This window comes from Coenobita brevimanus, chromosome 40 (genome assembly GCF_032717465.1).
Source record: "Coenobita brevimanus isolate Jiangsu-jjx chromosome 40, ASM3271746v2, whole genome shotgun sequence".
NCBI classification, from domain to species: Eukaryota; Metazoa; Arthropoda; class Malacostraca; order Decapoda; family Coenobitidae; genus Coenobita; species Coenobita brevimanus.
This window is the reverse complement of record NC_136993.1, coordinates 56,305,457-56,332,066: the sequence shown is the minus strand read 5'-3', so window position 1 is coordinate 56,332,066 and position 26,610 is coordinate 56,305,457. Positions and strand designations below refer to the sequence as shown.

At 39.0% G+C, this 26,610-nt stretch overlaps 1 protein-coding gene across 1 annotated transcript in view; it reads left to right on the top strand.

Moving 5' to 3' along the window:
* LOC145397123 (uncharacterized) overlaps positions 1 to 26,610 on the top strand; it is a 73,251-nt gene that overhangs the window by 29,630 nt on the left and 17,011 nt on the right. Inside the window, exons 5-7 of the mRNA XM_080270323.1 lie at positions 162 to 327; positions 22,349 to 22,596; positions 25,076 to 25,254. Coding sequence (XP_080126449.1) covers positions 162 to 327; positions 22,349 to 22,596; positions 25,076 to 25,254 — 593 coding nt within the window. The remainder of the gene's footprint in view (positions 1 to 161; positions 328 to 22,348; positions 22,597 to 25,075; positions 25,255 to 26,610) is intronic.

Sequence of the window (26,610 nt, the reverse complement as noted above, 5' to 3'; positions counted from 1 at the left end):
AGCTACGTGACAGGGAGTCCAGAGGCCAAATTTGTCATTTATTGTTTCTCATTTCCTAACCACTCTGTGCAGTGGCTTTAGTGTTTGAGCTCTGTGTTTAAGTAAATTACCAAGTCAGTCAGAACCATTCCCTCAATAGTCTTCCTAAAATATGTTTTCAGGCTATGTCCAAGACCTAATGGGTCACAGGCTGAAAATTGTGGCTGTGTTGCTGTTTCCTTATACAGCATACAGAAAAGATGCTGGACATCCAGGCCGCCCCGTCACTACACAGGACTCGGCTGATATGCATCTACTCCACACACTCTCAACAAAGTTCAACTTTACGTGAGAAATTGTTTATCCCTATGAAATATTTACTGAACTAAGGTGAATAAATGAGTGTGCTTGTGTGTGTGTGTGTGTGTGTGTGTGTGTGTGTGTGTGTGTGTGTGTGTGTGTGTGTGTGTGTGTGTGTGTGTGTGTGTGTGTCAATTCGTACATACACATATATTTATTTTACATGTACAGTAAATGATATATATATATATATATATATATATATATATATATATATATATATATATATATATATATATATATCATTATCATCATCAGCCATTATAAGTCCACTGCTGAACAAAGGCCTCCCCCAACCTCCTCCACGAATTCCTTGGCTGAACCAATCTTTGCCATGTTTTCCCTGCAAATTTCTCTATCTCATCTCTCCACCTCCTGTCTGGCCTTTTTCTGCTACGCTTACCATCTCTTGGTGTCCAGTCAGTCAACCTCTTGCTCCATCGATTATCCCTTGTTCTTGCTACATGCCCTTCCCACCTCCATTTCTGTTCTTTTATAACGTCTATAATATCTTTGACTTTAGTCTGCTCTCTCACCCAAGTTGATCTTTCCCCTGTCTCTTAAAGATATTCCCAACATTGACCTTTCCATTGCTCTCTGAGAACGAATTAATTTATTTTCCATCGATTTTGTCAGTTTCCAAGTCTCACAACCATACGTCATAGCTGGAATTATACATTCGTTATATACTTTTCGTTTCATACAAACTGGCAAGCTACTTTTCATAGTGTCTCTATGTTTACCGAAAGCTTTCCATCCAGTTGAAATGCGTCTTTTTATTTCGCTATCATTATCTTTCGTTAATTTTAGTATTTGTCTCAGGTAATTGTACTCCTCAACTTCTTCAAGAATTTCTCCACTTATTCTTATGACGCTCTTTGGTGTTTGTGGATTAAACATTACTTTAGTTTTACTCCGGTTCATCTTTAGCCCTACTTTGAGACTTTCTCTGTTCAGGTCATTTAAAATTTCTAGCAACGTCTCTGCTTTTTCTGAGATTAGGACAATGTCATCTGCAAATCTTAAATGGTTTAGCTTTTCTCCATCTATGTTTACTCCTTTGTTTTCCCAGTCTAGCTTTCTGAAAATACTTTCTAGGCATGCTGTAAATAACTTTGGTGAAACTGTATCTCCCTGATGCACGCCCTTCTCAATCTTAATTTTCTCTGAGTCCTTATGTAATTTAACTGTAGCAGTTCCCTCTTTATATATGTTTTCGAGCATTTTTACAATGTTCTCATTCACTCCTTGTTCTCGCAATGAATTTATAATTGCTATGTGCTCCACTGAGTCGAAAGCCTTTTCGTAATCAACAAAACCTAAGCACAGTGGTTTATTATATTCTGTAGTTTTCTCAATTAGCTGATTCATTGTGTGCAGATGATCAGTAGTCGAGTACCCGCATCGGAATCCTGCCTGTTCACGAGGTTGGTTTTCCTCCAAATTTGTAGCTATTCTATTTGTAAGGACTTTAGTGAAAAGTTTGTAAATGACTGATAGCAAGCTAATGGGTCGATAGTTACTAAGGTCTTTTGAGTCGCCTATTTTATAAAGTAGAATAACTATTGCATTACACCATGTTTTGGGAATTTTCTTCTGTTTTATACATTGGGTAAATAAGTGAGCAAGCCAATTTTGTACTTCTGCTCCTGCATCCAACAGTAAATCTGCTACTATTCCATCTTCTCCCGGAGCCTTCCCTCTTTTCATATTTTTAAGAGAAATATTTACTTCGTCTGGTGTTATCTCAAGTATTTCACTTGTGTCAACAGAAAAGTGAGCTATTGGTACTACTGTCTTTGATGCATGCAGTTCTTTGTAAAATTCTTCAACTCGCTTCAGCATCATATCTCTGCATTTAATGGCTTCACCATTTTTGTCTTTTAGTGATGTAATTTGTTGCTTTCCAAGTGCCATTTTACTTCGGACCTGTTTCAGACTTTTTCCTTTTTTGATGGTTTCTTTGATTTGATCCATGTTTCTCTTTCTTTTTTCCTCCCTTTGTCATTTGTTGATAAGCTTATTTAATTCAGCTCGTTCTATTTCGTCTTTGTTTTTACTTTCATTACCTTTCTTTTTTTCATAAGCTCATGTGTCTTTTCTGAATACTTCCCGGGTTTGGTTGTATTAGGTTTTCCTACTACCTCCCCTGATTCTTTTAGGACTTTTGTTAGTCTGTCATTCAACTCATCAATGTCACATTCAGCATAACTGAGAGCCTGAAATCTGTTCCTTATTTCCAACTTAAAGCTGCTTTGTTTTCGCTACTTTTATTGGGCATATCTTTTTGTCTTTAATCATCTTCTTTCTTTCACTTTTTGAAATTGAATCTTGCTGTGCAACCCACCATTCTATGGTCACTTCCAATATTTACTTTGTTGATAACTGTGACATTTGTGATTGTGTTATGCTTATTTGCAATAATGAAGTCGCTTTCATTCTTTGTTTCTCCATTTAGGCTTCTCCAGGTCCAGTTTCTCCCTGTTCATTTGTGAAAGAATGTGTTCATTATTCTCATGTTAAACATTTCTGCAAAGTTTACCAACATTTCTCCTCTTTCGTTCTTTTCTCCCACTCCAAATTTTCCCATACATGCTTCTCCATTTTTTGATTTTCCAACTTTTGCATTGAAGTCTCCCATGAGTATAGTATAGGTGGTCTTTTCTTATTCCATAATCTGGGAGATGTCATCGTAGAATGTTTCAATATTGAGCTCTGAGAAGTTGGTGTATATACTTGTATCACTTTCAGGGTATATTTTTTGCACAGTCTAATTACAACCACTGTGCTCTGTCAGATACACTGCTGAATTTAACAATGTTGTCTGCAAGATTTCTGTTAATTAGAAATCCTACACCACTAACTCTTTCATTTTCCCTTCCTCTGTGGTAAAATAGGTGGCCACTGTCATTTAGCTGAATTACTTTTTCTTCTTTTCTGTGGGTCTCACTCAAACCCACAATATCCCAATTAATGTTTTCCAGTTCAGCCATTAAGTTATCAAGTTTGTAATCTTCAGTGAGGCTTCTTACATTGTATGCATAGATCTTCATTTATTTAAGTGTGTTTAATATCCCAGTCTCTATCTTGTCAACACAGTGCTTACTCACTTTCGGTGGCACACTGCCCATAAGCACAGCAGGCAGTGCGGTTGGACCTTTAATAGACGATGATCCAACAGGAACGCCCGTCAAATACTTTGGAATAGAACTCATGTTTGGTTGGGAGGATTGCGGCAAATAATCTCACCTCCCTGCCACATAGTTTCTGGTGAGATGTAATTTTTCTGCCACCTTATATATATATATATATATATATATATATATATATATATATATATACATCATCCAACCCTACTTTGCCCCATTAGGTGCGTAGGAGCCTGGGGCTAGACAAGTTGGTCCTGACATTTAAGATGAGAGTGATCAGCCTCACTCTGGCATTACGTGAGCAATAAACCCCAACCACCCCATGGATATAAACCTTCACCGGCTCAATCCGATTAGAGCGTCATAATTACTCACTAAACCACCAGGTGCCAAAATTTTGTTATATGGTTACCAACCAGCGTAGTAAATGGTTTCCCCGGTGTACAGGAAACCATTTGGGTTGCCACTCGGTGTAGAGTCATCCACAGGCAGAAGGAAGACAAAAGAATGAAGGAAAGAAAGACAGAAGAGGGAGTGTAAAGTCACCCGGAGACAGAAGAACGAGGAAAGAATGAAGGAAAAAAAAAACAGAAGAGGATGGAAGGAAAGAAGGAGGAGAAGAAAGGGTAGAGACCTGAGAGCAGCAATACATCGGGTGAGTGGATGGTGAGCGCCCCCACCTAACACACACACACACACACACACACACATATATATATATATATATATATATATATATATATATATATATATATATATATATATATATATATATATATATTGTTACATAGCCTATGATTTCATCATCCTTTGTGTAATTTTAACGCACAGTTGCTGCATGTTTGATCACGAGCGTGTTCTGCCTCAGTCCCCCCCTTCTACCGTTATAGTAGAGTAAGTCGTTCTCTCTGTTATACTTTGTGGGATTTTCAGCTCTCTGTCCCCATCGCTTCATTTGCGCGTCCCTCTTACAAGTTGTATCAGGCTCTGCTGGCCCCTATATAATGAGCTCAATCTCTGCATCATTGCCACTTAGATCTGCTCCTCATTTTGTTCACATCTCTGTCCTCCCCTGTACAGATATTATTATTGTGAGTGCTCAAGAAATCTCCAACCATCTAGCAGCTGTGTGTAATTTGAGTATAACTGTTGTTGCATTTTTTCTTGTACTGTATAGCATAAGTTTAATTTGTAGGCCTAGTGAAGTTTTTGTAATTCGTGTGGGGTTCTTTATGTCAGTCATTTTTGATAATAGTTTGTATCTGTAATTATTTATCTGGCATTCACTGAGTATTATCTGGTATCTCATTTTATCAGGGCTGACTTAGATAAATTTACTCTTGCTAATTTCGTGTTAATAGAGGCTATTGCAGTTAACCATATATTTAACCTGTTTTTGCCATTACATTATCCTTATGAGTCCTGAATGTTTTGTTGTTAGTTTGAGCATTAAACTTTAACTTGTAATTTTACCTAACTCTTTTGTTTTGAACCTGGAACTTTACGGGACAGTAGTGACTCTTCGTATTCTCACTTAAAGTGTACATTATCTTTCTCTGTTCCGTAACATAAATCTGGCGACCTCATATCAGGATATTCAGGATATTATCATAAGAATATTGTTTGATATTTTGTGACTGTGATATATTCATGATGGCTACTATTTCTACACTTGATGAAGCCAAAGATTTTTTGTCAAATGTGCAAACAGTGTGTGATATAGAAAACAGAACAAAGAATGAACTTAAGCTTGTTGCTCAACAATTGGGAATTGCTGTTCGCTCTCATCATTCTAAAGATCAAATTGTTGACATGATTAATAAAAGCTTGTTTAATGTAACTCCTCCAAATGAGCAAACGCAGATTGAATTAGCTAAGTTACAGCTAGCCCTGCAGGAGGCTAAGGCTAAGGAGGCGGAGTCTCGTGTGAAGGAAGCTGAATTTCAGGCAAAAGCTAAGGAGGCTGAGTTTCACGCACAATTTGAACTTGCCAGGATTCAGGCAGACCATGAGTATCGCATGAAACAAGGTGGAACTGGATCATCTAGCTCTGATGATTTTGATGTGGCTAAAAATGTTAAACTTGTCCCTCCTTTTAATGAATCTGATTTAACAAAGTATTTTCAGTTGTTTGAGAGGGTAGCTACAGGTTTTAATTGGCCTAAGGAGTATTGGCCAGTACTCCTTCAAACTGTTCTCACCGGTAAAGCTCAAGTAACTTATGCATCTTTGCCTCAGGATCAATCTGATAATTATGATGTAGTTAAGAGCTTGATTCTTAAGGCCTATGAGCTTGTTCCTAAAGCTTATAGAGTAAAATTTAGGACAACTTATAAGCAAGATAAGCAATCCCATGTTGAGTATGCAAAAATCAAAGAAGATTTGTTAGAGCAGTGGTTAAATTCTAAGAATGTGGATTCTGATTTTGGTAAATTTAAGCAGATGATTTTGCTGGAGGATTTCAAAAGGTGTATTAGTAAAGATGTAAGCCTATATCTTGATGAGAAAAGAATAGATAATTTGTCTGATGTTGCAGTTTTAGCTGATGAGTATGTTCTCACTCACAAGAGATATTCTAGAGAAAAAGGGAAAGCTGAGAGTAAGTACGTTGTCTCTACTCAGAGTACAGGTAACAGGAAAGAGAATAAAGATGATGTTTCTCAGGAAGTAAATACCAGCTTCACCTCTAGATTTCAGAAAAGTAAATGTACTTATTGTAGTAAGCTTGGTCATACTACGGAGAGATGTTTCAGGAGACAGCGTGATGTGAACAAAAGGAGTCTTTAAATATTCAGTCAATTGGTCTAGTGTCCACTCTTGAGAGTTCCCAGAATTCTTTAACTGAGTTAACTGAACCTGCTTTGAGGGTAACTTAAATTCTCATGATGGAGCTCCTCTTTTGAGCAGTAACGTGGGTGACACTCTCAGAGTTCATGTGCTAATTTCCTGTCTGATGGTTTTGTCAGTCCTCTGGACAGTAATGACAGGAAATCAGTTAAAATATATCGTGATACAGGTGCTTGACAATCCCTTATGCTGACCAGTGTTCTAGGCTCTAATGTTAATTCCTCTGATGAAACTGTAATCTTACAAGGTGTAGGGAATAATTACTTCTCTGTCCCTCTGTGCAGAGTGAATTTAGAGTCTGGTTTTGTTAATGGTTCCGTTATGGTTGGGTTGGTTGAGACACTTCCAATGTCAGGTGTAACTTTCTTACTTGGAAATGATATTGGTGGAAGTCAAGTGTGTCCAGCTCCTCAGTTGTCTGGTGAGCCAGTGGCTGCGTCCCAGGATTGTGATGTCCCTGATGTGTTCCCTGCATGTGCTGTCACTAGGGCTAAGTCTAAAGTTACTGGTGATTTAGAGGATAATGATGATGATGATGTTATCCTAGCTGACACTTTTCTTGCTAATTTGGACCACTCACCAGATGAGGCAGTACCCCCGTAGTGTTGATAATTTGTCTCGTCAAGAGTTGGTTGAGTTGCAGGTTGCTGACCCTGAGTTGAAAGGTCTAGCTAACTCTGCTTACAGTGAAGAAGAGTCAGCCGGTGCTTCTACTTGTTATTATGTAAAGTCAGGAGTACTTATGAGGAAGTGGAGACCCCCAACAGCATCAGCCGACTGTGAATGGGAGGTTGTACATCAAGTTGTCATCCCTCGTGTTTGTAGGCAGGATATCATTAGAGTGGCTCATGATTCCAGTTTGGCAGGACACCTTGGAGTGAGGAAGACTGTGGCACGCATTTTGAAACACTTCTACTGGCCAGGTATCTTCAGGGATGTTTCCTGGTATTGTAAGTCTTGTCACACCTGTCAAGTTGTGGGGAAGTGTAATCAGACCGAAAAGGTTGCACCTCTAGTTCCCATTCCTCCTTTTGAGGCGCCTTTCACCCGTGTGTTGGTGGATATTGTGGGCCCTCTTCCTAAGACTTCTTCAGGATTTTCTTATGTGTTGACCCTGATTGATATGGCTACTCGTTATCCTGAAGCCATTCCACTTAGAAATATCTCAGCAATGAACGTAGTTAAGGAAATGCTAGGGTTCTTCACAAAGTTTGGTCTGCCCAAGGAGGTACAGTCAGACCGAGGAAGTAATTTCATGTCAAATGTTTTCAAGCAGTCTCTGAAAGAGTTGGGCATCACCCAGATCACGTCTTCAGCTTACCATCCCCAGACCCAAGGAGCGTTGGAGAGATATCATCAAACACTCAAATCGATGCTCAAGAAATACTGTTTGGAACATCAGAAAGACTGGGATAAAGGTCTTCCATTCGTTGTGTTTGCTGCAAGAGAATCTCCAAATGAATCAGTGGGCTTCTCACCTTTTTGAACTACTGTTTGGCCATGAAGTAAGAGGACCCCTTAAGTTACTCAAGGAATGCTGGCTGTCGGAGGAAGATGACGTCAACCTGCTGGGTATGTGATGAAGTTCAAAGAACGGCTGTCCACTGCTTTACAGCTGGCGAGAGAGAATTTAGGAGCTGCTCAGGAGAAGATGAAGACTTGGTATGACAAGAAGTCCAGGTTACGCCACTTTCAGCCAGGAGATCAGGTTTTGATTCTGCTACCAGTTCATGGGCAACCTCTTCAAGCCAAGTTTAGTGGCCCTTATTTCGTGGAGAAGAAACTCAGTGATGTCAGCTATGTCATCGCCACACCAGATCGTAGAAAGAGCAAGCAACTATGTCACATCAACATGCTAAAGTTATATCACAAGCGGGACGAAAATAATCCAGTCTGCACTGTAGCTGTTCCACCCGAGTCTGCAAGTGAAGCTCTCCCATGCAGTATGAGCCTGAGTGATAGTTTGAGGAAGAATCCTGATATCATGAATGATCTCCAGACTAAGCTTTCTCATCTACCACCCAAGGAAAGGCAGGAGTTTTCGGCATTACTGCAGGAGTACCCGCAAGTGTTCCGTGCCACTCCAGGAAGAACCACTGTGTTGATGCATGATGTCGATGTTGAAGACGCAAAGCCAATTAAATTGCCTCCTTACCGTGTGAACCCAGTGAAAGTTCCTCTCATCCAGAAGGAGCTTGGCTACCTGTTGGACCACAAGATGATTGAGCCCTGTCAGAGCGAGTGGAGTTCTCCTGTCACTCTAGTCCCTAAGCCAGGTGGGTCACAGAGGCTTTGCATTGACTACAGACGTGTTAATCAGATAACCAAAACAGACACTTACCCCCTCCCTCGTGTGGAAGATTGCATAGACAAGATCGGAAAGGCTAGGTACATAAGTAAGTTTGATTTGTTAAAGGGATACTGGCAAGTACCTATGACTGAACGTGCTAGGGAGATCTCATGTTTTGTAACACTAGGAAAGGCTTTTGCATGTTCAGTAATGCCGTATGGTATGAAGAATGCACCAGCCACATTTCAGAAGCTCATGAATGTTGTAACAGAGGGTTTGGCAGGGTGTGTTGTTTATATTGATGATGTATTAATCTTCAGTGACAACTGGAAAGATCACCTATGCCATGTCAGTAAATTTCTTGACCGTTTAGTTCATGCTAATCTTGTAGCTAATTTATCAAAGTGTGAGTTTGTTTCAAGCTAAAGTTCAGTACCTTGGGTATGTAATTGGTGATGGACATGTTGCACCACCAGGAGCTAAGGTTCAGGTTATAAGTGATCTTCCCAGACCTAAAAGTAGGAAAGAGCTACAAAGATTTTTGGGAATGGTAGGTTATTACAGGAGATTTGTTCTTAACTTTTCTATTCTTGTATCACCACTTACAGACCTACTGAAAAAGGGAGTTGAATTTGTCTGGACCGATAACTGTGAATCCTCTTTCAACAAACTTAAAGCTATTCTATTAAGTCAGCCAGTGCTCGCTACTCCAAATTTTGCTAAGCCTTTTAAGATGGCTGTTGATGCAAGTGATACAGGAGCTGGGGCTGTTTTGCTGCAAGAGGATGATCAGGGTATTGAACATCCTGTATCTTATTACAGTAAGAAGTTCACTCCACCTCAAAAGAACTACTCAACTATTGAGAAAGAGCTTTTGGCCTTGATTTGGGTTTACAGCATTTTTCATTTTATTTGTGTTCTGGTTTTGACCCCATAGTCATTTATACCGATCATAACCCACTGAAATTCCTTAGTAAGTTTAAAGATAAAAATCAGAGATTGACAAGATGGAGTCTACTTCTTCAGGAGTATTCATTAGACATACAACAGAAAATGTTATTGCAGATTGCTTATCCAGACTTTAGACAGATTGTTTTAGAGTAATAAGAAATTTCCTTTGTAAATTTCTTTTTTCTTTAATGGGAGGTGTTACATAGCCTATGATTTCATCATCCTTTGTGTAATTTTAACGCACAGTTGCTGCATGTTTGATCACGAGCGTGTTCTGCCTCAGTCCCCCCCTTCTACCGTTATAGTAGAGTAAGTCGTTCTCTCTGTTATACTTTGCGGGATTTTCAGCTCTCTGTCCCCATCGCTTCATTTGCGCGTCCCTCTTACAAGTTGTATCAGGCTCTGCTGGCCCCTATATAATGAGCTCAATCTCTGCATCATTGCCACTTAGATCTGCTCCTCATTTTGTTCACATCTCTGTCCTCCCCTGTACAGATATTATTATTGTGAGTGCTCAAGAAATCTCCAACCATCTAGCAGCTGTGTGTAATTTGAGTATAACTGTTGTTGCATTTTTCTTGTACTGTATAGCATAAGTTTAATTTGTAGGCCTAGTGAAGTTTTTGTAATTCGTGTGGGGTTTTTTATGTCAGTCATTTTTGATAATAGTTTGTATCTGTAATTATTTATCTGGCATTCACTGAGTATTATCTGGTATCTCATTTTATCAGGGCTGACTTAGATAAATTTACTCTTGCTAATTTCGTGTTAATAGAGGCTATTGCAGTTAACCATATATTTAACCTGTTTTGCCATTACATTATCCTTATGAGTCCTGAATGTTTTGTTGTTAGTTTGAGCATTAAACTTTAACTTGTAATTTTACCTAACTCTTTTGTTTTGAACCTGGAACTTTACGGGACAGTAGTGACTCTTCGTATTCTCACTTAAAGTGTACATTATCTTTCTCTGTTCCGTAACAATATATATATATATATATATATATATATATATATATATATATATATATATATATACTGAGAGAGAGAGAGAGTACATACAGTACGGTCATATGCACAGTATGTAGCCTAAATGTTCACACACAGATGTGTATTATTCTTATTTACTTATGTATGTGCGTATGTATGCATAGTTTTATTTTGAAAATTACTGAATTATACAAAATAATGTCACTTTCATTGTTAAGAAGGTTTTCATTGTTAAGAAGAAAATTTGTAATTTTTAGAGTAGTTTGCCAAGCTACTCCCCTATTCGCATAAAGTAAGGAGGAAATTTTCCCCATTCTGTGGAACTGTCTGAAACTTTTGAATTTGGTATATGAATTCGTTATTACATTGTTTTCCTTTTTCTGCAAGGAAGATGGAATCAAAGGCCAGGAGCCTACAAACCGTTCCTTAAAAAAAAAAAAAAAAAAAAAAAAGGAGCCAAATTCAAGATCCATACATTTCTAGATGCCTGGACACATTGCTTTTGAAACATTGGAGATCATAGGAAATAGATAATAAAGACAGAGCGAGACAGTTCCAGAGTTGACCTGTTGCATAAATGAAAGACTGGGAGTAACAGTTAACTCCTGCATTAAAGAGTTGGACAGAAAAGGGATGAGAGTATGTTGCTATGTCATAAAAAGACTTTGTAACTCCTTTGTAGAGAAGTTATATATATATATTAGACTTGTGGACGAGTGGTTGTTATACTTGATTAGCTTTGTAAGTAGATAATCTTCTTTCCCATTTGTCATGTAGTGACAGGAGAGGTAAAGAATAGTATGGGACTATTTTTATTTGTCTTGGAATTATTAACAAGTGTCTCACTCACGAGTGAGTATGAGTCCGTCTCCCTGTCTCGCTCTCTCTCTCAAGTTGCTAAGCCCTTCTCCCTGCGACCTGTCAGTTCTATGGCTAGCTTCCTTCTGAGCTCTCTCTCCTAAATTCTGGTGGAACAGGAGACGTATCACGTGTGTTCCCTGTGACTGGAAAGTTCTAGAAGCCTGTGTGTGAGTATGTGTGTATGTGTGTTCACCTGGTGATCGCTGACCAACTAACTGCATCATCTCCTGACTCCTACTTCCTAGTCTGTCATCAGCTTTTCCTCAGTGTAACTTGCAAGATCATTTCCCATTCCCAGGCTCGCATAGAGCTGTCTATCTATCTATTTATCTATCAATCTATTATGATTTGTAATTATATTATGGAGTCCTAATATATGCTCGGTCAAGCGAAAATGGCGTACCATCGACAGTTAATAGTCATAACATATTAATACATATTATATACACATTATAATGAACTTATAAGCTAATTAAGTGAAATACATAACATTGGAAAAGTAACATAATTGTATGAATAGTGTATACATATAATATTTATAGTAAATAGTGATTATTCAGTAATATTACATTGTAAACAAGTTGTATACATATTTGAATAAATGCATTAAAAGTAAATTATTTAACTGTAATACAGTATGTACTTGCGTTATTGTAGTGAAATGCATCCATGCAAGAAGAAAAAAAAAATAGTTTAAAATTAAGATTATGGTAAGAGTTATTAATATTTCATTTAAAGATAATGGTACTGGTATGCCATACATGGGTCATTCTTCTTTGTATTTATTTTTTTCTTTTTATATATATATAATTAATACTATATACAAAATATGTACACTTCATTCAGGGGGGTTAACTTGGATGTTAACTCTCCCCCCACTAAATAATGACGCCAAATTAGCAATTCTTGCATGCATTCTGTGCATTGCGAACAGCAGTACTGCAACTACAATGCAGACGATTATAAAGACAGTAGGTGCTGGGCTATACACATAATATGAGTTGAACATACTCAAACTCAAATCTTCCCAGAGCTTCATTGTTTCATTGATCAGTTGCATAGTTTCAAACTTAGGTGAAGTCAACTTAATACTTGTGCTCATGTTTAAGTCCATATCAGGCAGTGGGTGGAAATGTTTGTGTGTATGATTGAGAATGGCGTAGTGATTGATGGTGGATAAAGTAGACATGGCTGGTGTAAATACCGCACAGCAGTCTGGTGCTATGTATAATCCTGATGCTGATGTATGAGATGGTGGTATATCTGGACAGACTATGTAAACTGATGTGTTATGAGGGAAATAAAAAACTGTGAGTGTCCAATGCGTTGATGGTGTACAAGTTTATCTGGAGCAAAAGTGAAGTTGCAATGATGATGAATATTGTCATTTCTGATGATAGCCATTTCACAAGGGACTGTTTCAGTAGGCTGAAACGTGAAAATGTACGCAGGACAAAGATGAACAGCATGTAAGGATGTGCGGCACTTTCGTTCAATCGTTGATTCACTTGCGAAAGTGACAGTGTCCCGTCTCTTGGAGACCATGATGAGTTCGGTGTCTGTGTTGATGTTGATGATGACCAAAGTGTTGTTATTTTTATAGGGGAAGGGGTGTATTTGGTATACTGTGAACAGGTCTTCAGTTATGAATGGTACATGAACTACTACTGATGTTGGTGTTAGTGTTATACTTGTTATATTTGAGTAGCTTTGTAAGTAGATAATCTTCTTTCCCATTTGTCATGTAGTGACAGGAGAGGTAAAGAATAGTATGGGACTATTTTTATTTGTCTTGGAAATATTAACAAGTGTCTCACTCACGAGTGAGTATGAGTCCCTGTCTCCCTGTCTCACTCTCTCTCTCAAGTTGCTAAGCCCTTCTCCCTGCGACCTGTCAGTTCTATGGCTAGCTTCCTTCTGAGCTCTCTCTCCTAAATTCTGGTGAAACAGGAGACGTATCACGTGTGTTCCCTGTGATTGGAAAGTTCTAGAAGCCTGTGTGTGAGTATGTGTGTATGTGTGTTCACCTGGTGATTGCTGACCAACTAACTGCATCATCTCCTGACTCCTACTTCCTAGTCTGTCGTCAGCTTTTCCTCAGTGTAACTTGCAAGATCATTTCCCATTCCCAGGCCCACATAGAGCTGTCTATCTATCTATTTATCTATCAATCTACTATGATTTGTAATTATAATATGGAGTCCTAATATATGCTCGGTCACGCGAAAATGGCGTACCATCGACAGTTAATAGTCATAACATATTAATACATATTATATACACATTATAATGAAATTATAAGCTAATTAAGTGAAATACATAATATTGGAAAAGTAACTTAACTGTATGAATAGTGTATACATATAATATTTATAGTAAATAGTGATTATTCAGTAATATTACATTTTAAACAAGTTGTATACATATTTGAATAAATGCATTAAAAGTAAATTATTTAACTGTAATACAGTATGTACTTGGGTTACTGTAGTGAAATGCATACATGCAAGAAGAAAAAAAAAATAGTTTAAAATTAAGATTATGGTAAGAGTTATTAATATTTCATTTAAAGATAATGGTACTGGTATGCCATACATGGGTCATTCTTCTTTGTATTTATTTTTTTCTTTTTTTATATATATAATTAATACTACATACAAAATATGTACACTTCATTCAGGGGGGTTAACTTGGATGTTAACTCTCCCCCCACTAAATAATGACTCCAAATTAGCAATTCTTGCATGCATTCTGTGCATTGCGAACAGCAGTACTGCAACTACAATGCAGATGATTATAAAGACAGTAGGTGCTGGGCTATACACATAATATGGGTTGAACATACTCAAACTCAAATCTTCCCAGGGCTTCATTGTTTCATTGATCAGTTGCATAGTTTCAAACTTAGGTGAAGTCAACTTAATACTTGTGCTCATGTTTAAGTCCATATCAGGCAGTGGGTGGAAATGTTTGTGTGTATGATTGAGAATGGCGTAGTGATTGATGGTGGATAAAGTAGACATGGCTGGTGTAAATACCGCACAGCAGTCTGGTGCTATGTATAATCCTGATGCTGATGTATGAGATGGTGGTATATCTGGACAGACTATGTAAACTGATGTGTTATGAGGGAAATAAAAAAACTGTGAGTGTCCAATGCATTGATGGTGTACAAGTTTATCTGGAGCAAAAGTGAAGTTGCAATGATGATGAATATTGTCATTTCTGATGATAGCCATTTCACAAGGGACTGTATCAGTAGGCTGAAACGTGAAAATGTACGCAGGACAAAGATGAACAGCATGTAAGGATGTGCGGCACTTTCGTTCAATCATTGATTCACTTGCGAAAGTGACAGTGTCCCGTCTCTTGGAGACCATGATGAGTTCAGTGTCTGTGTTGATGTTGATGATGACCAAAGTGTTGTTATTTTTATAGGGGAAGGGGTGTATTTGGTATAACTGTGAACAGGTCTTCAGTTATGAATGGTACATGAACTACTACTGATGTTGGTGTTAGTGTTATACTTGTTATACTTGAGTAGCTTTGTAAGTAGATAATATTCTTTCCCATTTGTCATGTAGTGACAGGAGAGGTAAAGAATAGTATGGGACTATTTTTATTTGTCTTGGAAATATTAACAAGTGTCTCACTCACGAGTGAGTATGAGTCCCTGTCTCCCTGTCTCGCTCTCTCTCTCAAGTTGCTAAGCCCTTCTCCCTGCGACCTGTCTGTTCTATGGCTAGCTTCCTTCTGAGCTCTCTCTCCTAAATTCTGGTGAAACAGGAGACGTATCACGTGTGTTCCCTGTGATTGGAAAGTTCTAGAAGCCTGTGTGTGAGTATGTGTGTATGTGTGTTCACCTGGCGATCGCTGACCAACTAACTGCATCATCTCCTGACTCCTACTTCCTAGTCTGTCGTCAGCTTTTCCTCAGTGTAACTTGCAAGATCATTTCCCATTCCCAGGCTCGCATAGAGCTGTCTATCTATCTATTTATCTATCAATCTATTATGATTTGTAATTATAATATGGAGTTCTAATAGCTAGACTGGTGCTACGCACCCGTCGTAGAGGTGGAAGGATGCAAGCAGACAGTTCAGAGGAGCAGTGACCATTGAAGTAGCGACAGAAAAGAGATAAAGATACAACAGTGCGGGGAAGAGACAGAGGTTGAAGGAAGCTAGTATGAGAAGGAGAGTTAATGAGATGTGTCTACTGAACATAACTTTCAAACTCCCCTTATTTAAAACAACAATTATTTCATGTAGTTCCTCCCCTAATTCACTTGAAAGTACAATCGGTAACAAATCAAAAACTGTTCAATCACACTCCGTTTATTTTCTTTGTGCCATACCAATCGGAACATTCACCAGGCATGTGAGGAAAGGAGAACTTATTGACTGGTGTTTTTTGGCATTCATAATCGAGGTTTGTGGTATCACTCTCCTGTCTGTAAAACATATACTGTCTGACATTAGCGTAAGTTTGTTCACAGTTCCTTCAAACTGAGTTCATCAGTAAGGCTGATCCAAAGTAGTCAAAGATTTTCTCATAATTTTTAATGCCATACACAAAGATTTTTTATATTCTGATGTTTAACCACTTTCAGTATTTCAGTGAGTTACTATTATGAAATTCTTCTGGTATAATTAGGTGGTCTGAATAAAATATTTGTATATATTAGTCTGTTTGTCCATTTGTGAAAACTTTATGCCCAACACGGAAAGTATGTTACTGGAATGTAGAGGTTTTGGTCTACAATGTCTCTTTGGGGTGAGCATTAAATTTTGCTAGCGTTTGTTCTGACATTTAATATTTTCGTAAATAGTTTTCCTCGCTCCTTTACTGCAAAGTAGGTTGCATTTTAGTAAGATCAATAATAAGATCATCGCCTGCCTCACTAAATCCTAGTCGTTCCTCTCAAGGCGCTCATCACTTCTAAATAATGTTGTATTGATCAAAATTTTCAGTAACGATGATAATACATCCTTAGTAGATCTACTTAAGGTAGTCTAATGTTACTAATGGAAAATAATGTCCCACACGGGTTCCAGAACTCCATTTTCGGCGGCTAGCCCCATGTTTGTGCACTTGATGTTTCTCGATCCCTAGAAGTCCAGTCAACTTCAGCACAATGCCTCCATAGCGCTTATTGAGAACCCGAGCTTTAATTATGGTGGGATCAAGTTGATTCAAGGTCAAGATCAGAATCAAAACCATATTGTTGCTGTTGAAGGGTACTTAGTATATTTTGGCTCCTCGTGATCCAAGGTTTTTGGCACCTCGGCCAATTTTACCAGCTAGACATTATGTCCAAGTAGACCCTGCTGGCGTGTGGAAAATGAGAAATACGTGTGGAAAATCTCCCTAAATATCCACCAAAAATGTATTCTAATGTGTTTCTCTTTTATCTTGATGCCATGTGTCTGATGAAGTATAGCGGTGGTTGGTCGTTTTACTAACATATATGCACAATCTCTTTATAACTTCGACCTAGCCTATGCTCTTCGGACCTTTTACTTTATTCGTATATGCTGAAGAATGTTGATGCTTTTATGTTTTTTTTAATAACTCGTCTACATATTTATTCACAGTTTTCTTCTGTTACCTTACTTTACGGACTTTACGGTGTATTTTTTTAAATAGATAAACCTGCAAGGATCAGGGAACAATAGAAATGATGAGCCATTATGGTACAGTAATACTGAAGTATGGTCGATATACAGCTCAATCCTTCACCATCCCGTAGTATCTTTGGGGTCTCCTCTTGGCCCCCCTTCATGAAAGATCATATTACTCTCATGCAAAATCTGCTTCCGAGAGATTTAGTGTGCTAAACTATCTCTGTGATGTAATATGGTTCCCTGTGTTGAGTGCAACTCACATGTCTGAGGGTAGAAGGGTTCCCCATATAGCCTACAGCACTTGCAAACAGGGTAGAGTCAAAGGATTGTTGTTACAACGCCACTCCTGCCACAGACTCCCTTCAACCTCTCTCTTTCCCTCAGAGTTACATTATTATTTCTTTACCTTCGCTATTTAATATAACGTCCACACACTTCATTATAAGTCAAACCAGACATCTGATCATGTACCGTTAAAATACGAAAATCTTGATCCACACATTATGAAGTTTTGCTAAGAAAGGGATTTGATTCTTACGAGACAAAATCTCTAGAAATATATATTGACTATTCTTTAGCTACATTGTATTGGACTATATACTCAAAAATTTTCTTTGGAAAACATTGCAAAACATTCTGTCGGAGTAAGTCACGACTGTGTTTGGCTCTGAGATCTCGGGTAAAATTCTCCCCTCTTTCACCTTGAGTCGCACATAGAACCTATTTCTTTTGTGCATTGTTTTCATGACTAAGGCTGATATTAACTCACGACTAAATCCAAGAAGCTTTAACCATTATCAGTTGTCCCTTTTGGAAGAAAATATTTGCCTCTTCTGAGAGCTAGTTGCCCCTGTCCTTCTTGTTGCCTTTCGTCAGCCTCATTGACAAAATCTTTATCAGTCACTACTTGAGCTCAAGATGATCCAGATATATGATGCACGTTAAAAGCCATACACATGACCAATAATATCCCAAATGTCACTGAATTACAGAACCGTACAACAGGAAAGGTGAGCCCGTGTCCATATGAGGAACGTTTACTTTTCCCATGTACTTTTTAGCACACAATTTCATTTTTATTGTCAACACAAGGACCATGCATAGCAAAGAGTTGTACATCGTATACGCATGGCAATAGGAATATGTTTTATTATTTCATATCAGTTGATAAGTAACTCCTGTAAAAGACAAATTGACTCTGTCCAAGCAATTTTTGCCATGCAGCACTGGCTCCCATCACTTCCGCAGCAAAAAGCTCATCGTAACTGCTAACAGATTGATGCACTCAGAGTCACTTGATTTCGATATTGATACGGGGATGCTAATGTCACTGGAAGTCGATAGGACATTTATTTCTTTCACTGCTCAGATTGTCTGTGGTGACAACAATGCAGTTTGCCGTGTGGAGGGGGACAGCCTCAACAATATTTTCACAAAAACCTGTGGCATCCATGTCGTGAACAGTGCTGGCAGTGTCTTTTTCCAGAAGAAAAAGAAAACTGGCTTCATCCCACCGGGGTGATGATTCTCAAAAATTACCATTTGCCGGCAAAAGCCAGTTATTTAAGTACAAATACCACGAACTCTGTCGTCTCTCCCTATTCCGTACTTTTTTTTTTAATGGAAGAAGAAGGAACCAAAGGCCAGGATCCCCCAACATAGTTAAAAAAAAAAAAAAAGATAACAGTGACCCAAATTCAAGAACTGTTCATTTCGAAATGCCTGGAGACACTGCGCTTGAAAGCCGAGATCATAGACTGTAGGAGATACAAAGAGAGACAGTTCCAGAGTTGACCTGTTGCACACATGAAGGACTGGGAGTAACGGTTAACTCTTGCAGTAGAAACCTGGGCAGAAAAGAGATGAGTTTGTTACTAGACGGGTGCTACGCTCTCGCCGTTGTGGTGGAAGGACAAAAGCAAAGAGTTCAGAGGAGCAGTGACCATTGAAGTAGCGATAGAAAAGAGATAAAGATGCAGCAGTGCGGTGAAGAGTCAGAGGTGTCAGGGAGCCAGTAAGAGGAAGAACGTTAATGAGACAGAAAGCCTATGACTCCATCATGTTGAGAAGAGCTGTATGTGGGGAGCCTCCCCACACATGAGAGTAGTACTCCACATATGGGCGAATATAACCCGTATATAAGGTCAAAAACTGTGCAGGGGTAATGAAAGTACGGAGTTGGCTCAGCACACCTAATCTCTTGGAGACACATTTTGCCAGAGAAATAATATGATCATTCCAAGATATCTCCCGACTGAATGAAACCTCACTTATGTTTAAAGATGATGCAGGATTGAGCTTGATACACCTGAGGAATATTTTGTCTGGTTGAAAGATGTAAAAACTGAGTTTTTGATGCATTAAAAACAACAGAATTACGTTTGCCCCAATCAAAGATACTAGCCAAGTCAGATATTAGGTGTGCCATAGCCTCATCTCCTGTTTGTTGAAGTCACTGCAAAGATGGGCACTGCAGGAGGCGAATGGAAAAGTGAAGGGTGAGGTCATCAGCTTATGAGTAGTCAGGGTTAGATACTCAGCTTGGAAGGTCATTAATGAATAGAAGGAAGGGAGTTCATGATAGGACGGGGCCCTGAAGAACACCGCTATTGATAGCTCTAAGAGAAGAACTGTGGACATCTACAATAGTAGCTATAGAACGACCAAAAGGGAAGCTAGAGATGAAAGCATAACAGAAGGATAGAAACCGTAAGAGGGCAGTCTGGAAATTAAAGATTAATGCCAGACTCGATCTAAAGCTTTTGAGATGTCAAGTGCAATGGCAAAGTTTTCCCCAAAGTCCCGAAAGGAGGATGACCAGGAGTCTGAAAGGTAGGTGAGAAGATCACCAGTGGAGCCTCCCTTCGGGAACCCTTACTGACGAGCTGAAACAAGGTTGTCATAGGAAAGGAGCTTTTATTTTATTTTTGTATTTTTTTTTTTTTAAGAATAGACTCAAAAACTTTTGAGATACAGGATGTTAAAGCAACTGGATGAGAGTTATAGGGATGGGAATGGTAACCCTTCTTTGGGACAGGCTGAATGAGAGCAAACTTCCAACACGAAAGAAAGGTACAAGTTGACAGGCAAAGGCGAAAGAGTTTACCTGGGCAGGGTGAAAGAACAGAAGCAAAGTTCTTAAGGACAACAGGAGGGACTCCATCAGGCCTATATGCCTTGTTAGTACTGAGGCCAGTCATGGCAGAAAATACATCAACTGAAAAAAAAATTATGTTAGCTATGAGGAAGTCAGAGGGGGGTAAGTGATGGAGAATCAGCATCGGAATCGTCTAAGGTGGAACTGGAGGACAAAGTCTGAGCGAAGAGTTCTGCTCTAACGGTAGAAGTTATAGCTACAGAGCCATCAGAGTGTGAAAGAGGAGTGAAGGATGATGAAGTAAAGTTGTTAGAAAGATTTTTGGCAAGGTGCCAGACTGTGCAAAAGGAATTTGAGTTAGAGAGTTCAGGGCATTTAGTATGAACGTAATTATTTTTAGCAGAGCGAAGAATAGACTTAGCACGGTTCCGGGGAGAAACATGTCGTCATCGGCCATAAATTCTCAGACAGATCCTCCTTTCTCCCTCTTTCAACAAGTCTATGATGCATCAATAGTTCAGTATTATTTTGGTCTCCTTTCTTGGTGGCTAAGCAGTCATGGGATGCAGGAGGCTCTAGTGGATTCCCTTCAGCATCAGAAGCCTCAAATAAGAAATCCATCCTACAGTATTTCGCCCCCAGTGAGCCAGTCCATACTGATAATGCAGTCGTTAATGAGCTACTGATTCACTCTGAATCAGCCTCATCTGAGGCAGGGAAAAGTATATTTTGAGCTCTTTTGACCTGGGTATGATGATATATTCTTGTCGCATCATAATGTGGAACAATGCTGAGACATACTATGAAGTAAACTGAAATCTGGAAATTTGCAAACAGTGTTTTTATTACATCGAAATGATAACTGGGTACAAGTGCCGCTGATCTGATGATGCTGGCATTCTATCGGAAGCACGATAAGTTACAGTGACATCAGTATTTTCGTACTCAGTGGCATGCCTTATGCTCGAGCACTCTTTTGCCTCATAATAGTAAGTATGGCAATGGGGAGACTGCTACTGGAACAGGAGGAGGAGGAGGATGTGCAAAAGAAACCAGGATCTCTCGTCATTCTGATTCATTTATGTGACCACGCATATCATGATATCTCTGTAAGCCACCTGAGTCCAGGACATCATGAAGTGCTACCGTTAGTACTAGAACAAGATCTGGAAAGACTGTAAGGGGAAAACAGCTGTTTCTGAGTCATTTGTGAATCACTGATTGAATAAACACAAGTGCAAACAAGTGCGGGCTATCACAATAAACGATGACAAACATCAATTAAATACATGTAGTAGCACCATACAACACGCATAGGTCTTCTGTGAAAGTATGAACCGTCGTCATCTCTGTCATATCCTGTAACTTACACCTAAGAAAGCAAAATTTCAAGCTATTAGAACCATTAGCACAAATTGCTTCTCCAAGTGCCTCCTTAACAAGACCCAAACAAGTATGAGGTTTGGTTCATCCATTACTTTATCTTAAAGAACGTGGAACCTATTCCTAGTAGATGCATCCCTGTCACCGTTACCTACTTTACCTTTGTACCCTTCCGTACCTCCCTGGCAGCCTGTACTGTCATCTAACATGGGGTGTTCCCATCCTAGTTTCTATTTTTTTTTTTTTCCGAAACACCTCTTCTCCAATCTCCTCTTCATACACTACCTTGGCACATACTTAAGTAATCAGCTTCACTTTCTCAACTTTTAAAATATCATTGAAGGTGCTAATCACTTCACTGTTTTTCTTAATTTCTAAACTAAGCCTCGCCGCCAAACCACAACGACGGCAGCGCCTGACTTCACCTTCCTTCACCAGCGCTGATATTCTCTTGACAAGGGGGACCAGCAGAAGGCTAGTTAGATCCCATGTTAAAGAGGTTAGGGATAGCATGACACTAGCGTTACCAATCACGAGATGATTATAGAAACTGCAGTAATTAATTATTTATTTTCAGTTTTTCATAAAGTATTAAGTCATTAGACTGGTCAAGCAGTGAGTACGTATGTCTGTAATAATACTAAGTCAAAAGCACGTCGGGAACAGAGGCGATACACGTCAGTGAAAAAATATATTGCTTGAATTATATATGATTATGGACAAAAGGGTTACTGCAGGTTTTATATTTCACAGGTGCATTTGTCCCACACTGCACTTCTGGATAACTGACATCTACATAATTTGTGGATTTACAGATACGATATTTATGGAGACCCACTGGGAAAATCTGGAAGTCCGGACAGAGATGGAAATTATAATGGAGTTGTTGGTCAGCTGCAGAGACAGGAGGCAGCCTCTTCTACGGTCCTTGCCTACACAAGCGGTCGAACAAAGGTCGCTGACTTCATTCGAGTTTATGAGTCGGATAAAATTACAGTTATTTCGCTGAAGCCAACATTACTTCCCCAACACTTGGCTCTTGTCAGACCATTTGAAGGTTGGTGTCCTCAGTGTATCAAGAGATTCCTATATTTGTTATACAGTGAATGACAATAAATAAATATATATATATATATATATATATATATATATATATATATATATATATATATATATATATATATATATATACATATACATACATATATATATATATATATATATATATATATATATATATATATATATATATATATATACGTTTAACGTACTGACTGTCTGATGACGTTAGGTGATGCCTGTATTCTCAGATCTTGGATTTAAAAGTAATTGCAAGCAGTTAATGTATTTTCCACTTTTTTCCATTTACTTTAGCACTTGTGTTAAATAAAAAAAAAAAATGTTATCTCTGTGGCTGGAAGTACAGTTGATAAAAACTCTGCCTAGACAGATCCCTTCATGTCAGTGTATTGCAATTCCACTTCATTTGTGCCTTAAAATCCAATTAGCCCAATTCAGGTCATTTTGGTCCACTCATGTCAGTCCCATCCATTCAGGCTTGCTCAGGTCAGTCCACACTCGTTTAGCGCCATTCAAGCCAGTTAGACTGATTCAGACCTACTGTAAGTCGATTCTTTCATCCTTGTACTTCATTCATATAATAAAAGTCCATTTAGTATGTTCATATTCGTTAAATGTCGGCTTGGTCAACATGCGTCCATTCAGGGCCATTTCGGTCAAATGTGATCCCCTTGCGTCCATCTGAGATGCAGTTAAACCCAGAAAGTCGTTCACATCCACCCAAGTTCCCTCAGGTCAATTCAGGCCCATAGAGTTCCCTTCCAGGTCGTTTATATCAATTCATTCCATCTAGTAAGCTCATGTGATGCTTTATTCAGGCTCATTTAGGTTCATTTGTTCAAACAGGGTTCAGTCCGATCATTTATATGTATTCATGTTGTTCACATTCAGTCGGACTCAAAAGGGACAGTCAGGTTTGTTCTGAACCATCGGAGTAAAGTATGGTTCATTTAATCTCATTTAAGTCCACTGAGGTCATTTAGGTTAACCAGGCACCATATCAAGATCATTAAGATCCAAGTAATTACATTCTAGGCCAGTATGAGTAGAATCAGTTCATCTCATTAAATGACAAACTAGTCAGAGTGAATACGATCGGTCCTACCCGTTGTATCTTATTTTTCCCATGCTCTGACATCAATAAACTGAAAAGTACTTCAGACATTCAGAGTACTTTTAGGCCTATCAAGTCTTCATACTTACATAATGATTTATTCACATTTTGAGCTTCAAGACTTACATTGTATTACAAAATAATCCTTATGCAAAAGAGATATGTAACATGAACATTGTTTTCACTGTGATTTTAGCATATAACACAGGGCAAACATTTAAGAAGCCAGTCGTCATTGATTTGTGCTATAAAATTATCTCTAATGGGAGGGGGGAGGGGAGCGGTCATAAATGTAAATATTCACCAGATGGTGTAAATGGTTGCACACATTTTTGTTTCACAGTATTTTCTGGAATGAACCCGAAACAGTTCAGACAAAAAATTAACACAAAATCTGTTTTGAAATGTACTGTTTGATACCATAGTTATGAGACACTGGAGGTGGACTTCTTCATATGATGATGGTGAGATTATAGGTGGCCAGGTAGCCTGGTTGTAGAAACGTCTCTCACTTTTCTCTCTGTCCCTGGACGAAGGGAAAAAAGCAAGTTAAGCGTCCAGTCCATCGGGTTCACGTTGAATTGAGCCCGGGGGCAAAACAACAACGGCAGCGGCAATAACAACTTACTGTCGAAAATCATCATGGTTATTTTGTCTTTGCTCTCAGAAAATTCAGAAAATGTAATAAGGATGTGTGTGTGTGTGTGTGTGTGTGTGTGTGTGTGTGTGTGTGTGTGATACCGTAAAGACGGTGTACTATAATCATAGCCTTGGGCCAATAATTTAATAGTCTAGAAACACTAAACTCGGCAACATTGATGCAAATGCATATCAGTGACAAAGAATTGTTCATTCATGAAGTCGCTGTTGTTACTTAATCCCACTGTGTCTGGCCTGGCCGAGCACACATATCGACGAAAGGTAAGAGACTGATTTAGTGGGGAAGTCCTACAGGTAGAGTAAAGTGCATACAGTATGCACTGTGAAGGGATCCGGCGTCCCCTTGTGGTAGAGAGTGCCTCACCAGGGTTAGACCAGGGTCCTTTCCACGGTAAGATGCAGGAGATGGACGGCACAGTTGCTCTACCCAGAATGCACAGCGCCACCCTATGTAAGGACTTTGTCAGCAACTGATAAACTGAGTACAGCTGCGAAGTGTGAGTAAGCGCTGATAGTCTATGAATGGAAAACAAGTGATCCCAATTTTTAAAAGATAAACATTATTGGAACATGAAGCCATTAGTTCTGACTTCATTATTTACGAGATGTTCGTCTGTTAATGCATTTTGCAGCTGAAGTGTTGATGGAACTGGTAGTTTCCAATTTTTATTGTGTTTTGCAGATGAAGTGTGGGTGGGGGTTCTAGTGGGCTTGGTAGTGTGGGCAGTGACACTGTGGTTGCTGCAGCGAGCATCGGTGTGGGTGGCAGTTGGGCGCAGCATCCAGCTCAAAATAGCCCTCCTGTATGGCTGGGGTGCTTTACTGGAGAGACCTCCATCAGATCCTTCAAGCACTGTTTCTGGACAGGTGCTGGATTTTTATCATCCGCCTTTACCATGGCAGAGGGATAATGGTTTTGCCCTCCACTGTGTGTGTGTGTGTGTGTGTGTGTGTGTGTGTGTGTGTGTGTGTGTGTGTGTGTGTTCCCATTATATCTCATGAACAGCTTGAGCTATGAACATGAAACCTTCAGGGTATCAAGATATGGTCAAAATCTTGTCCGAGTTCGAAAATGGGGACTCTGGGTCAAAGTCAAGGTCAGCAAAATGGCTGCCAAAGGTCGACTAGTTTTTATCACCAATCTTTAGTATCATTATACCTCATGAACGGCTTGAGATATCAATATGAAATCTGCAGGGTATCAAGATATGGTTATAATATTCCACCCTCCCCTCCTAAGGGGGGGGCCTCCGCTCCCCGGCCCCCTATGGGGGGGGGTGCTTGTAACTTGGCCAACAGCGTATTCTGGTGGGCAATTAACATTCGACTCTCGAATGCTTTTCTTTCATTTTCCTTTTTGTTATTAAGGTGCAATATAAACATTGTTTACACTGAAGAGGTGACAGGGTCTGTTTTGGACCTTTAATGTGCACTAGGGGAACTTTATACACTAAACACTTCTTGACAAACGTTAATTCTCCAGTTCTGTTAGTAACCTCTAACTAAAAATGCCTGAAATTGGTTAAATATCTACTTACAGTAGTTACAGCAAAACAAGAAGTATAAAGAGCAAATCTTGGAATTAATGACTTTAGCTTACAAGAGGCTCATGAAAGCTGATCGTTAATTTCTGTTAAAGCCTGATCTTCCCCAGCAATGATACATATTACAGTTGAATTTACTCATAAGTTTTCAGTCCTAGTGTTTAACCCCTTAACTGCGGGCTTGTTTTGCTTTTTCTTGCGGCTCCCTCGGGCATATTCGAGCTCCGACACTCTCTAAAAATATTTGCCAAAAATCAGTTATTAGTCCTAGAATATTAAAATCATATATATTTATGGCACATACCTTCTACTTTCTCCTGGGGTGTTTATTGAGCCTTCGTCGAGTACCGTAGGACTTGTGGAGACCTCTGAAGTTGGGTAATGAAGTCTCCACTTTACACTTCCCGACAACCCGTAACATGATTACTACAGCCTGATATTATCACTAGAAACACTATTCTATGATTTTCAAATAGTTTGGAATCCATACTCCAAAGAAAAAAAACACACTGTGAAAGCAATGAAAATTATGAGGGCGTATGACCTTCCCACGTCACATCGTTCACCGCTTGTGTTCTGTCATTTATTATTCATAAAAACACTCACAGTTTATATTTCTATTACTATATAACACTTATATATATCTACAGTCTTTATCCATAAGTTTCCTTCAGTAATA